This window comes from Lipomyces oligophaga, assembly GCF_038497815.1.
Source record: "Lipomyces oligophaga strain CBS 7107 unplaced genomic scaffold V1516scaffold_1, whole genome shotgun sequence".
NCBI classification, from domain to species: domain Eukaryota; kingdom Fungi; phylum Ascomycota; class Lipomycetes; order Lipomycetales; family Lipomycetaceae; genus Lipomyces; species [Lipomyces] oligophaga.
In genome coordinates, this window is record NW_027117785.1 from 1,660,065 (window position 1) to 1,673,506 (window position 13,442).

Sequence of the window (13,442 nt, forward strand, 5' to 3'; positions counted from 1 at the left end):
CTGCTGAGGTGAGGACTGATGAGACTCGAGCAGATTGGAAGGAATATATTGCTGTTGATCGATAGATGACTGTCGACGAGGCATATTCATGGAAGAGGGCGCTGAAGCGCGCGATTGCTGCTGTGAAGATGCAGTTGAAGCGGAAGTAACGGAGCTGGACGAGTTTATACGGGAAGACCGAGGCGTGGACTGGGGAGGCAGCGCCTGAGGATAGATCGGCGTGTATGGCGAGTAATATGGTGGTTGAGGACCATACGTGTAAGGAATATAAGCCGAAGTAGGAGGAATCGCACCAGCAACCTGTGGTAAAAGAGTTGTAGAAGCCGGGAGAGCGGCAGGAATCTGGACAGGAGTAGCATGGGCAGGAGCAGGAGATGAAGAAGCGGACGGGGCCGTGACAGCGGTCGGCGGAGCACTAGACGAAGAAGGAACAGGCGAGTAGACGGGATAGTACGAGTAGTTCATTAGATCGGCAGTGTGAGGGAGGAAATAAAGGAACGACAGATGGAAACAAAGAAGCGGAATTAACAACCGATTTAGATCGGAGAGATTGGAGGGAGGAGGAGTAGACTGACGGGGTGAGCGAGCGTGAAGATTGGGAGATAAGATGGGATGAGTAAAGTTGCGTGGTAGCGCTGATGTCGCGATCGGTGCTTGGTGCGAAGCAAGCAAGCAAGCCTAAGCAGCAGAGTGCCCACGAGAAATGAGCAACAATTAAGCAAGCTAGAGTAGATTTGTGAAAGACGCCTGTAATGCTGCTAAACAAGCCCAAATTCAAGCACAATCAGCTATATGTAAGAGCTTCAGCGGTGCAAATTGGGAGTAATTGCGCCCCAGGTAGAGCTAGCAGGATCGGTAATTCGGCCGACAACGACGGGTGAGTTAGAACGAAAGGCGAACAAGCCCTAAATTAGCGAGTCTATAATGCTAGAATTTAGGCAATACCATGACCTGGGCATCTGCTGGAAACAGCAGAATGATGAAAAATGTGTAGAACCACAGCAGGGAGAACTAATCGATTGAGATCTGAGAGATAGAAATGAGAGAGATAGACGATCCTTGCATGCACGTATATACGCATGCACGCTGACACAGACTGTACCTTGGGCGTTTGTACCGAGTTCGATTTTCATCGTTTTCTGGTTACTTTCTATCAACTTGCATAGCAGTATTTTGAATTCCGAATTATCAAGAGATTTTATATTGTGAGTTTACGTGAAGATCGAGACTTGCTTTAGAAACTCAATATTTTGAGCAAGCATTGTAAGGCCCAGTGGCTTCCTAATTTGGTATTCCAGGCGAGGTGTTGCAGTTGCAGGATAAAAAATGGGATATTAAATATCAGCCATAGCTTGTCGCCCGAATTCCACTGACTCTGCAAACGGAGAAGTTTAATTGTATCAATCGTTATGAGTTTTTGCATGCCTCATTTAGCGAGAAAAGTATATTGCTATTTCTCTGAATTGTTAATATGAGGTTTGCGTGGCTATAAAATTGAGAAATTTGCGTTTTACAAAGTGGTTACTTGAAAGTTAGTTGTTTAAATCGAAGAAACCTAAGTTTTGAGCGCTATCAGATGCTTGAAAGCTTGGTTTTATCGATTTTATCGTCTGAACATATAGAATAGCCAATCTTTTTAAGTATTGATCATCTAGCTGACGCCTGCAGTTCAAGCTGCAGCAAATTTCAATAATCGTAGACATGTTTCTTTGCCAAGCTTGCCGACAGTTTCTTTTTTCAGTACTTACATCATTTAGCAAAACAACCAGTCTTTTTAAGTTAACATATTTCAAATACTGACATATCAATCACATCCGATAATTGGGCTGGAACATTTGTTCAAGTCCATTCGAGTAGGAAGAGCCAGTAGCGAGCAAGTATCAGTTTAACGTAATGGTTAGCTAAGCAATAGAAAATTCAACTGCCACACAGAATGCTTTTTTGTTCTTAAATCTGCATTGGTATCTGCAAAAGGCTTCTACTGTTGGTACAACACACATCGTAAATTTCGCACTGATGTTCACACTAGGATTACCGACTTCTTCAATCGAAAGTCCACTATTTGTACTCCTTTCGGCTCTTCCACATAGCCAATCTATAGTTTTATCATTGTTCTCAAAAAATTCAACATCTTTACAGCATATTATCAATGTATCTCATAAATCGGCCAAAATCGTTTAAATTCGCATTCTGGACAACCTCATTATTCTGGAATGAAACTCCCAATCTACCTTTCAAAAATATTCTTAAAGCAGTTTGAGAAAACTAGACGGCCTACTAATTCACAGTTCAATCGGTCCATCGGTTCTGATGCTTTCGAAAATCAATTATAACGAAATTTCCGAGTCTGAAATTCCGGACTCGGCCTTTAGCTGCTCCGAAAATGCTTCTCGTTTCCTCAGATCAAAGTCAAAGGACCTCTCACCTGCTCTGCTGTTTGCTGCAAATTTACTGGAGAATAGATATCCTACGCTATATTTCCCCAAAAGACTAGAATTTCTTTTGGATTGGTGGTTTGACCGTATAGAAATAGGATATTCATCGTAGGTTAGACTGCTATATTATTGTTGCTATTGTACTGATCGTGAAGACCGCACTTCTGGATAATGTTTAGGTCTCTGTGGCCGTCGTTAGACGCTCATACTCGAGCTCAAATCTTTTACCGACACAAATTCCTGGAGTCATTTAATAGCATCTTATCCAAATTTAAACTAGAAACGAACTTAGATCCTTCACTATTAGTCCAAGTGTTTCGCGCACTTCATCTCATTTCCCTCGACCATGAGAGAATAATGCTTCGGTTCACGGTGGACATTCTGGTCCCGATAATTTCGAGCTATATACAACTAGCTATCCAGTATCATGCACTGACCGAAGATGACTGCGCAACAGGAGTGTTCTCTTTATATGATGATTCTCTTTATGGTGTTTCCAGCTTTAAAAAGGTAAATCTCGCTATTCCACTCTATCAATTCTATCTAATCTATCAAGATCTCAGCTTCTTTTTTTGCCTCCAACTTCGATTCAGCTTTCACTCTTTTGCTTTCTCTGGATACTTCTTCTAAGCTTTATCAACGACTTTCGGATGCTGTGCGCGACATTGTCTTTAGTCCTTCAGTCATTCGGATCAATCCCGATGAAACACCATTTGCGCATCTGTTTAATTTACTATCCCGTATTCCAGACATTAACCAACATGGTCAGTTTCTTTCACATATCCTCATTCTCGGTCTTTCCAAACTTGAACGCACACATCAGGAGGCACAAATGTCTGCGCTTGTGACTTCGTTTCTTGAGTTTTCCCCGGAGAATTCCAAACTATTTCTACTTGACGCGTTAAACCACAATGTCCAGCTTCCTTCAAGCATCTTGTGTAAAGCTTTACGATCTGCTGAGAATTATCAAGACTGGGAATTGGCTCAGTTACTTTTAGAAATAGATCCCGACGCTGTTTTTCCTTCCATTGAAGATATCTTAAGTACTATTTCTAGCGACTCGGAATCATCAATTTCATTTTTATATAATATGGCAGATTCATTTGCGAAAGTTCGCGATTTGTTACAATTCATTAACATCTGGAGAAAGGCTTCTAAATCATCAGAGGCTAGAGTTTGGAGTTCAGAGGCATTGTTGCGCCAAACAGCTAGTCTGCTGGCGCAAAATGTCACTACTCGTGAGTTAATTCGATGGATATCTATTTTAGTCGAGGATCCAAACAAATCTATACAGGTTCCAGATTTATTTCCGTTGACAGCTATCGTGATTGCGATATCTCTGAAAACTGATTCTGTAGCGATTATCTCCATTTCTGCAGATCGGATCAAGGCTTTGTACAAGAGCATTTCCTCCAAAGAACTAAAGTCTACTTTCATTGCTTGGAAATTAAAATATTATATTTCCTCTCTGTCGCCAGAGACGGCCATGATAGCTGGAGAATCCGAGAATTTCCGAAAGATTATTCACAAGCTAGTTAGCTCCAAAGGTATTCAACATCCTTCTTTGGCGTTTGCACAGATTCAGTTACTGTTTCGCCTGAGCGAGTTTTTTCCGGACTTAGAAGAGTTTGCTAGTCTAGAAGCATTGATAGTGGATATTTTTAAAACTAATCAATGTGATGACTGGGATGGATCTTGGATGAATGTTACAGAACTAAATATGCCAATAGCGCTAGCATCGACACTAATTGATCGTTGGATAATATTGCTTCAGCACAGATTCAGCTCGGAAAGCTTGAAATCTATCATAAATGCTTTTTGGAAGATCGAGCCACGATCGCAAGATCTTTGGGTCCGATTACTGGGCTCTGAGATTACCTTCGAGCAGAGAAATTTCATGACATTGATAACTCAACTATTAATAACAAATTTAGAATCATCTATCGACGCATCGTCAGTAGTTCTATTGGATAAACGCGTTAAGGGCACTTTAAAGCTATCAGTTCCACTAGTCTCCCGGTTGTTGGAATCGTTAAATGCTCTTCCACTTGATAGGATAGAAAGGAAGTCGCGCGAAAGAATTTTGGATTGCTTGCTAACAATCGATATGAATATTCAGAACCTGCAGCTTCTAATCAAAATTCGAAGCATAGTACTGAAGCTACTGAAAGTACCAAACATGAGCTCACGGCTACAATCAGAAGGTGAATCAGTAATTTCTCTATTCAAAACTGCATCTAAATTCCCTGACTTTCACCTATACAAACTTACCGTGTCAATTGTTGAACATATCTTTGAATACTCAATCAAACTATCAACACAATCTCCAACAGTGCTGGATCTTTGCTTTGCAGTTGTTATGCGGTCGATAGATTCTTCAAAGATTGACCAGAATGTGCTGATTTTGTATGGACTAGCGTTAAAATATAAAACTGAGTCCGTTAACGACAAAATACAGCAGAGAGTCAAGAAGCATTTGATTTTACAACTGAATGATGACAATTGCGTGATTGTCTTGCTTGCCCTCTTGTCATTGCAGAACATCATGAAAGTTAGCCCTAAGTTGCCCTCGCAAATGAAAGATAAAATGCTCTCGTTGATTCCTTGCTCTCTGAAAGCTGCTCTGGAAAGCGAGAGCCAACATGACGCGTTGGTGCTCCAAACAATCTTTGGTATTCTTTGTCAGAATGGGACGTGCGAGATGAGAGAAAGTGAAATAATATTACCAAGCCTATTTTGTTCACTTGCTGACATATCGTTTAAATATTCAATTGACATGGAGGTGATTTCAAAATTGTTCAAATCATCAATTCAGTTATGGGAACAATCAGTATTCACAAAACTGTTTGAAATTAGCTTCGCACTCACAACTCAGTCAAGGACATCGGAAGATAGAAAATATGTTGCATTGTTTTGTATTGTAGTTTGTACAGAGTATCACGACATGACACAGCTGCTTGAACGGAAGATGGCGTTGCTATCTGCAAACCTAGTTTTGAGCTGCCGAAAGATCACTTCATCGCGTCTGTTTATCGAAATCTGCAGTATGTTAGATAAGATTGTGCAAAATAAGCCGGCTGCTATATCTGTATTTTCGTTCATTCAAATCATGGAGTTTTTGATTTTATCGACATGCCAACATGGCCCGCTATTCTCCGATGAGTATTCACCCGATGAAGTGTATGTGGCTATTTGTACGCTGACTTCCAATGTCTTTTTCTATTTGAAAAGATATTTTCGGAATCGACATAATTTACTCTTTCAGCTCTTATTTAATTTGATCTATCCACTTGGGCAAGAGCGAGCCAAGTTTGTTTCAAAGGGCCATTCGACTACGAAACGGCCTCGGTGGTTAGAATGGGACCGTGCATGTGGCCTACGGTCGGCTAATGCGTTTTCACGACTTTTATTCAACATTTGCAATTCCGCTTCGTCCGATCGGAAACGCAAACGGCAATTAACTAATTTATCATCCGTGTCTGGATCTGCACGACGAGCGTTATCGAAACACACCCCGTTCTTAATTCTCGAATTTTGCAATGCAAGTATGACCTTCAATTTTAAGCCGGAAGTAAAGAAATCAATCATAGAGGGAATATATACTGTATTTGATACCATGGGGAAGAGAGAGCTGGATATTGCGAATTCAGCTTCTGACCGAGCAACTAGAGAATTGTTTAAACAAGTCTACGGCGACTATAAAAAATTCGGAAAGTGGCAAGAGCTCTGATATTCATGCAAAGTTTATATTATTGTACATGAAGTTAATTTAATGATTTTGCATTTATAATGAAAGACCTAATCTTTTCCAAATCATGCTTGCCATCGGTTTCGACTCCAGTTGAGACGTCAACTCCAATGACATTGTTAACCTTCACCGCCTGCGCGACGTTTTCCGGTGTTAAGCCACCGGCTAGCATAAACTTGCCTTCTTTTGGTAGCTGTTCATCGTTCCAGTCTATCTGGACACCCTCGCCGCCTTCTCCGCCGTCAAACAAAGTTAAGGCGTGAAAACCTGGACTCATGACGTTGTCGTCTCCAGGTGAGAACTTCTTCATAACTGGAACTGGAATCTCAGATGCCCAAGTGATAGGTTCAGAGCCATGTAGCTGTACAATATCGATTTTGTAATCTTTCTGTATCTGTAAAACTTCTTCTAATGGTTGGTTTCGGAAGACGCCAACTAACATTGGCGAATTTTCACGAACCGCATTTGCGTTTTTAATAAACCATTCATCACTTTTGTTCGCTTCTGCCAAGTCAGATATTTCCCCAGAAAACTCCGATCTTGACTGTAGTTTCCGCTTCTCACGTTCTGTGCGAACAACACAAGAAATCTGTCGAGCTATCTCTGGATCAACTGTACGCTTCGCATTCGGAACACAGATAATTCCTATCAAATTAGCTCCCACGGCAACCGCGAGTTCGGCCGACTCGACTGTCCTAGTACCGCAGATTTTAACTATCGGATCATGTCCTCCTGCCATTTCATTCTTTTCTATTCCTTTCTGCCGTATCTCAGACCCCAAAAAGTGACTAATAAAGGACTTGAAATATAAGACTAGAATCGAGCGCACTCACAAGTTCGCACTTCTCCCAATAGACATACACGTGATATGATCACGTGTATTCTTGGGGATGCGACCGTAACAAGAACAACGCGTTCAAGCTGAAGAGCATGACACTCGGCCAACCAACTCGGCGAATCTGAAGTGTTGAGGCCTATCAGAGAACGAGTATTTGGCCCGGGTAGAGAAAAAGCAGTCGGACAAGAGCCATGGATGAGACCCCGACAAGGCCACGGAATCTAAACAGTTCTGCAAGTGCCTCTACGGCAGGATCAAAATTCTCTTCTGCGCCGTACAAACGAAGTTCACTATCAATAGTGTCGACTGTGTCGAATCCAGGATCTCCTGAGAATGCAGATGATATTGAAGTAAAAGATTCTACCGCTGAGAATGATTCTGGTTCTTCGATAATTGCCCTGACCGAAAACGATCAACTAATGGCCACGGTCGAGACACGTTTTTTCCTACTTCAGAGCAAGTTTCCCCAGGTATTTATCCCGTTTTTACAAGCTCTTCGAGAAGTCGGACCAGAAGCATATCATGTTCTGTCAGATATGCATACATATATGCAGACGCTTCCGCGCGGGTTTCGGGAATTTGATGTTTTGCCTGATGATCCAAATGATATCATTCTCCTTGGTGATCTCTGCCTATATGCTCCTCGTGACGAAGCCAGCGGTATCGGTGGCATTTTTATCGGAAAGGGAAGTCGCGGACGAATAATCCCCGTCGAGTCTAATAATTTTACGGTTCAATGGCAATTCGACTACGATGGATGGGGGTTTCTCGGTCGCGTTTTGGAGCACACTGCTGCCGTTTCTCCAACAGATGTTGTTGCGCAAGAGATCCTATTGCTAATATCAGACATGCTCGAGCAGCTAGAAGGTCAAGATGCATTAACACTCTTAGACTCTGTTTCACAGCTACTGGATCGAGATACTTCAATTATCGCCATCGTGGGACATATTTTTGAGGAAGCCAGTGCGCGCAAAAATATAGGCGTGAGCGTAGCTGCTCTTAAGTTTTTCACTGCTTTAATACGCCATCGCAGTGCGGATGTATGGGCCTTTCTTGTTAATTCGAGCTTGAGTGACCCTTCAGGAAATGGAGGCCGGTCGGCATTCATTTTGTCATCGGTAGAAATCATCAATGGCGATTACAGATTCACGCTCGCAGTAATTACATTTGTGAGCAATCTTGTGACTGACGCATTATTTTCGAAACTCGCTCCCCACGCAGATTCTGTGCAGCGATCTGAAATTCTGTTGGGTCTAATCCGACATTTGGTCAACGTGTTCGAGAGTTTTTCTTACTGGAAGTACCAGTTCTTAGTCGATCGGCTCGATATTGCAACATATATCGCTGAGATATTCATAAATGTTTTGACACTTGTATATTCTGTGGACGAAATGACTGATGGACCCCAGAAACTGAACGGAATTTTGTATCCCGCCAGCTCGGTTATCATTGATCGGTTTTTGTCAGATGGGAAATCAGTGAGATGTCTCCAGCCATTACTATCAGCGATCAATGCAGCTTCCAAAAGTTTGAACAGCTTAGCCACCGAACAGGAGTTACTTGATCGAACCTATGAATGGGTCGAATGTGCGATCAGATTTCTTGAGCAGCTTGTGCGGACACGTTCGCTGTTACCTAACAGACCGCCTTCACGCCTTGAACGGCAATTATTTATCTCTTCTCCTAAATTGGTTGCCCTGTTTCAAAAGGAAAGTGTATTTCGACAAAGAATCATGACAGTGTTTAATGCTGTAGTCAGTAGTACATGGACTACAGAGGATCAACCGAGTCTACTTGCACATCTTGGATCGAAATGTGCAGTTGATTTTGCGAACGCGCTTGCCGATGCTTTGAACTCGGACATCGACCTGATGATGCAGAATGAAATTGCCAAATTTGCAACATTAGTTTTCCGAGCGAAACAACAAGGATTAGCGATTTTGTTTCTCACCGGTCAAGAAGGTGGGAAGCTAGATCAGCTAGAAAGTAACCGGGATAACAAAAATGTACCATTAGTCGATACATTACGGTCCAAGCTCTATGCACTAGATAGGTTGCCCGCAGAGTTTGCAGCAAATCTACTTGAAAGTTTGACCTTCGCTCAAAACACTTTATCGACGTCAATATTGGAAGACGAGGACAACAAATTGCATCGATTTGTTGATAAATTGTTAACTATTATCGATCGTGGATCAAGTGGACGGATTACTGGTCTGGAATCGTCAGAGACAATAGTCCGGTTTTCATATGAAGCACTAGTGGCGGCACGGGCTGTGCAATTATGCGCGGTTCACCTGTGGAAATCAGGACCGGGTTCAAAGGGCTGCGGAGAACTAATTCGCCATTTTGAGGGCAAAATAGTCGAGTTATCTAGTGTCGCGTTCAAAACACAAGGATATCGAGCTTCATTACATGGGAATCTGCACCGGAATTTCGAGAGAAAGTGGCCTGAAATCAGTTTGATTCGATTTCAGCGGACAGATTTGGTTGCCTCTGAACGGAAGTATGGAGTTCAATATAAATACGATGTGGCCATGATGAATTGGATGCTCAGAGCTGATCCTATTTGGGATGGTTATCGGTTAGAGGTTGAACAGTCAAATCTAAATTTGTCTCTAGTAGACGCCCAATCTGTAAGTTGTTAAAGATCTAAAAAGGATATAAGATTACTAATTGCACACAAGCATCTTTTTTGGGGATGGTGGATTCTATCTGTGGCATTGATGGAGTACGTGGCAGATAACCACAAACTTGCTAAGTCTTTAGAGGAAGTTGCGCAGCAATGTTTGACGATCAGCGTTCAAGAAGGAGTCTTGGCGCCGCTAATTTTACCATTAGTCAATGGCCGATCGAATCTAGCCTTCATGATCACCATGCGACTACAAGAACTTTCATCTGAGACGAGTAAGTGCAAGTTGAAAGGATATAAAGTAGATTACCAGAGTTTATTACGGCTATCAAGCAGTCTGATCAATTCTGTCGATCTGGATTTTGCACAGGCTCTTAGTACAAGCTCGCACAGTAATTACAGGCCACTGTTGCGACTACTGATTGTATGTCTTCGAGGAGTCCAAAGTACGACAATGATAAAGTCCAACTCAGAAACTGCAAAGACTGTTCAAGATTTGCTGCAGCAAGTTGTGTCGAGGTCGTACATGATTTTTGGACCGGAGGTGCTAGCGGCATTTCATCCGCTACAGGAGGATGATGAAGGCCATTGCATGACAGAGCAGGAGCAAGACATGCTCCTGATTACAACAATTTTACGAGAATGTTTGAATACTGGCGGAATAACTTAGCGGACAGCGGATGTATGATATTAGACGACATGTAAATATAAGCATAATTTACAAGAACAAAATAATTTAAATTGTGGACCGACAAATCTTCTAGCCTTCCAGGAGAACTCGCGGCGAGAGTTTTTCGAGTAGACTTCTTAAATGCCCGACTTTATAGCATGCAGGGTTGGAGCGAGATCTACGTGCTCACTTATAAGCTTGAACTTCAAATTCAAAGCTCTCTACATTCGCTACATCGGAAATATCTGAGGCGGGATTGTGAACTGATTTAAATCAGATTGATTACAACATACAATACCTATCCCTCATTACGATGGTTCACTGTTCTAGCTTTCTTTCTTCTTGGAAAATCAATAAATAAGATAATTATGCTAAACCTGCATAATTTTAATAATATGATTTGTGAGTCAATCTTAAGGTAGTGAGGATGTACAATTTCAGAAATTAAAGTGAAATTTAGGTCTTTCCTCTGTTTGAGCTTCTCATACGGGTTGATGGAACGAAGGGTCTCAGCGTCGGGTTCGGGTTCGGGTTCGAAGAGCAATATCTTTGGCGGTAAACTAACTTGAAACTACTGTTGTTATTTATTACCAATCTCCAAAATAACAATTGCAATTTAAGACACTAGGATTCTCTGTAGTCTCTAATATAATGGAAAGACGGCGAGTGGCAGTAATCACGGGAGCGAACAGTGGTCTTGGGTTTACAATAGCCTGTAGAATTCTGGACTCAATGGGCATGTCGGATCCGCTCACAATTGTGATTTCGACAAGACATATGCGGAAAGCGGCAGATACAATCGTGCGTCTGCGGGCGTATATGGTACAGAAGAAACTTAAGAATGAATTTCTATCTTTCGACTACGTGCTTATGGATCTTGGAGATCTGTCCACGGTTTGTGAAGTCAGTGACCTGCTGAAGGAGCGATATTCGCATATCGACTACTTGTTTCTCAATGCTGGCGGTGGCGATTTTAAAGGATTGGATTGGATAAAGTCAACGAAACAAGTACTGACGGACCCAGTTGGAGCGATGACCTTGCCGGACTTCAAGCTAGAGGGAGTCGGTAAAAAATCGTTCGATGGAGTAGGATGGGTGTTCCAAATCAACGTATTTGCAAACTATGTCTTAATGCATCGTCTCCAATCTGCATTGCAGAATGGAGGCAGAGTCATATTCATCGGCTCTGTCGAAGCAAACATGGCAAAACCATTTGGCAGCGATATCCAGCTAGTCGAGACCGATAATTCTTACGCAGACTCGAAAAAACAAGTCCAATGTGTGCATGCCGCGCTGGCCCATGAGTGGAAACAAAACTACAATATTAGCTTGTACTTGACACATCCTGGCGTCTGTCAAACTGCCATTTTTGCAGAGCATTTGAACTTCATGACTACGGTCGGCATGCTTGTCTTGTTCTATTTTGTCCGATTCTTGGGCTGCCCTTGGCTCGTCATCTCCGCCTATAAAGGTGCACTGGCTCCAGTATATGCTGCACTGTTCCACGTTGAATCTGAAGAGGAATCGTCAGAGAATACAAATTTTGGATCTGCCTGTGATGTTTGGGGAAAAGAGTACGTGAAAAAATTGCCTACGGCAGCCGACGAGGATAAAAAAATTGGTCGACAAATCGTGGCCGAGATGGAGAAATTGGAAGCAGAAAAGACCGCCTCATTTTTCAGAGATCAATAATATTAAACGCCTAGAAATGCAATAGACTAACTTAGATCAAAAAGATAAATGCTCCAATTTTTTCAGCACAAGTGCTTCTGTCGTTTCCTTATTCTGAAGAAGATGATCAATCACGACAGGTACATTTGGTCGCGTAGCATTCAGCCCTTCCAATAACACGCAAGCCTTACATAAGCGATTCGAAGAAATGTATCCACATCGCTCGCAAGCGCCAGCCTTTAATTCTCTAACCTTGTTTCCTCTATGTAATAAAAACGACTCTCCAGAATGAATAATATCAATAATAGTGCTTGGCCGAATTGTCTCAAGATTCTTAATCAACGTCCGAGCTGTGCCTCGAAATGCTTCTGGTGAATATAGGCATTCGGTCGAGAAATAATCCAATTTATTGTAGTGCGCATAAAGAACGATTTCCTTCTCATAAGCGTATTTGAGAGGCTTGCTTCGCTTTATCGGAGACTCTGCACTCTGCGTGATGATTTCTGTACAGCGGTCGAGACGAGCGGTGTCACCTCTTAAAATATTCATGAGAATTGTTTCAGCCATATCATCTGCATTATGTCCAGTGACTACGTGTGAAATTTGCAAGTTTCCTGCGCCTCGATCCAATGCCTGTCGCCGAAAGACACCACAGTAGGTACAATTATTCTTTTTTCCAATCTCTGTCACTATCGCGTCCATGTCCCAGCCATTATACAATTCCGAATAGGAGACTATTGACAAAGGAAGAGAGTACTGTTCTTGATTTCGTTTCACCGTCTCCAAAGAGTCATCCCGGTATCCTCTTATTCCTTCATCTATTGACAACAAAACAAACTCTACTCCGTAATCATATCTTCGATTTAGGGTTGTCAAAACATGCGCCAAAACAGTCGAATCTTTTCCACCTGAGGCACCAATCGCAACCCGCTCTCCCCGTTTAAACAGCTGGTTGGAAACAATAGTGTGGTGAATTTCGGTTTCAAAGACATGAAAAAAACAAGGACGACAGATTTTTTGCCCAGTTTTCGGCCTTCTAAGAGTCGGTTTTCGAACCTCACACAATTCACATGCCGCTTTTTTGATCAGCACAACAGATTCGGCCATTTATCCGGCTGATTTGCAAATGGCCAGTAACTATACAATACAATACAATACAATATATTTAATGTTTTCACCTAAATCTGAAAACTTGTTTTTCAAGTTGTTTGTACTATCAGACATGCTTATATAATAAAATTGGGAGAATAACTGGCTCAGAGAGATTACGCTCAAAACGTTAGCATACGAGAATCACGACTTTCCACCAAACACGGCTAAAGAGCGTGGAAAAATACAATTAACCATCAACATCTCTCATATATTTACTCAGTTTTTAATTTTTATTAAATTTTTCAACGCAGGCTTCTACAATTTCACTCGAAAATGTCGGGTCCCTCGGTTTCTGGTCG

General features: G+C 42.0%; 5 protein-coding genes across 5 annotated transcripts; 3 read left to right on the forward strand and 2 right to left on the reverse strand.

The window, feature by feature from the left end:
• The first annotated feature begins 2,249 nt into the window (after positions 1–2,249).
• Positions 2,250–6,429, forward strand: V1516DRAFT_632243 (Urb2/Npa2 family-domain-containing protein). Its single transcript, XM_066919964.1, has 3 exons — positions 2,250–2,543; positions 2,591–2,945; positions 2,992–6,429. Exons 1-3 carry the CDS (start codon positions 2,311–2,313, stop codon positions 6,163–6,165), a joined length of 3,762 nt encoding a protein of 1,253 aa, XP_066780105.1. The 5' UTR covers positions 2,250–2,310; the 3' UTR covers positions 6,166–6,429.
• V1516DRAFT_694255 (N-anthranilate isomerase) lies at positions 6,200–6,922 on the reverse strand (the record flags this gene model as incomplete). The annotated part of the gene is made up of 2 exons (XM_066923939.1): positions 6,200–6,618; positions 6,748–6,922. The coding sequence occupies 2 exons, from the start codon at positions 6,920–6,922 to the stop codon at positions 6,200–6,202; spliced, it is 594 nt and encodes a 197-aa protein (XP_066780106.1).
• A 518-nt stretch (positions 6,923–7,440) lies between these two features.
• On the forward strand, positions 7,441–10,320 carry V1516DRAFT_617419 (nucleoporin subcomplex protein binding to Pom34-domain-containing protein; the record flags this gene model as incomplete). Its single annotated transcript, XM_066919364.1, has 2 exons — positions 7,441–9,654; positions 9,706–10,320. 2 exons carry the CDS (start codon positions 7,441–7,443, stop codon positions 10,318–10,320), a joined length of 2,829 nt encoding a protein of 942 aa, XP_066780107.1.
• A 577-nt stretch (positions 10,321–10,897) lies between these two features.
• V1516DRAFT_668922 (uncharacterized protein) lies at positions 10,898–12,255 on the forward strand. The gene has a single exon (XM_066921084.1). The coding sequence runs from the start codon at positions 10,972–10,974 to the stop codon at positions 12,010–12,012; it is 1,041 nt and encodes a 346-aa protein (XP_066780108.1). The 5' UTR covers positions 10,898–10,971; the 3' UTR covers positions 12,013–12,255.
• V1516DRAFT_668923 (uncharacterized protein) lies at positions 11,978–13,150 on the reverse strand. The gene has a single exon (XM_066921085.1). The coding sequence runs from the start codon at positions 13,096–13,098 to the stop codon at positions 12,049–12,051; it is 1,050 nt and encodes a 349-aa protein (XP_066780109.1). The 5' UTR covers positions 13,099–13,150; the 3' UTR covers positions 11,978–12,048.
• Positions 13,151–13,442: the final 292 nt, after the last annotated feature.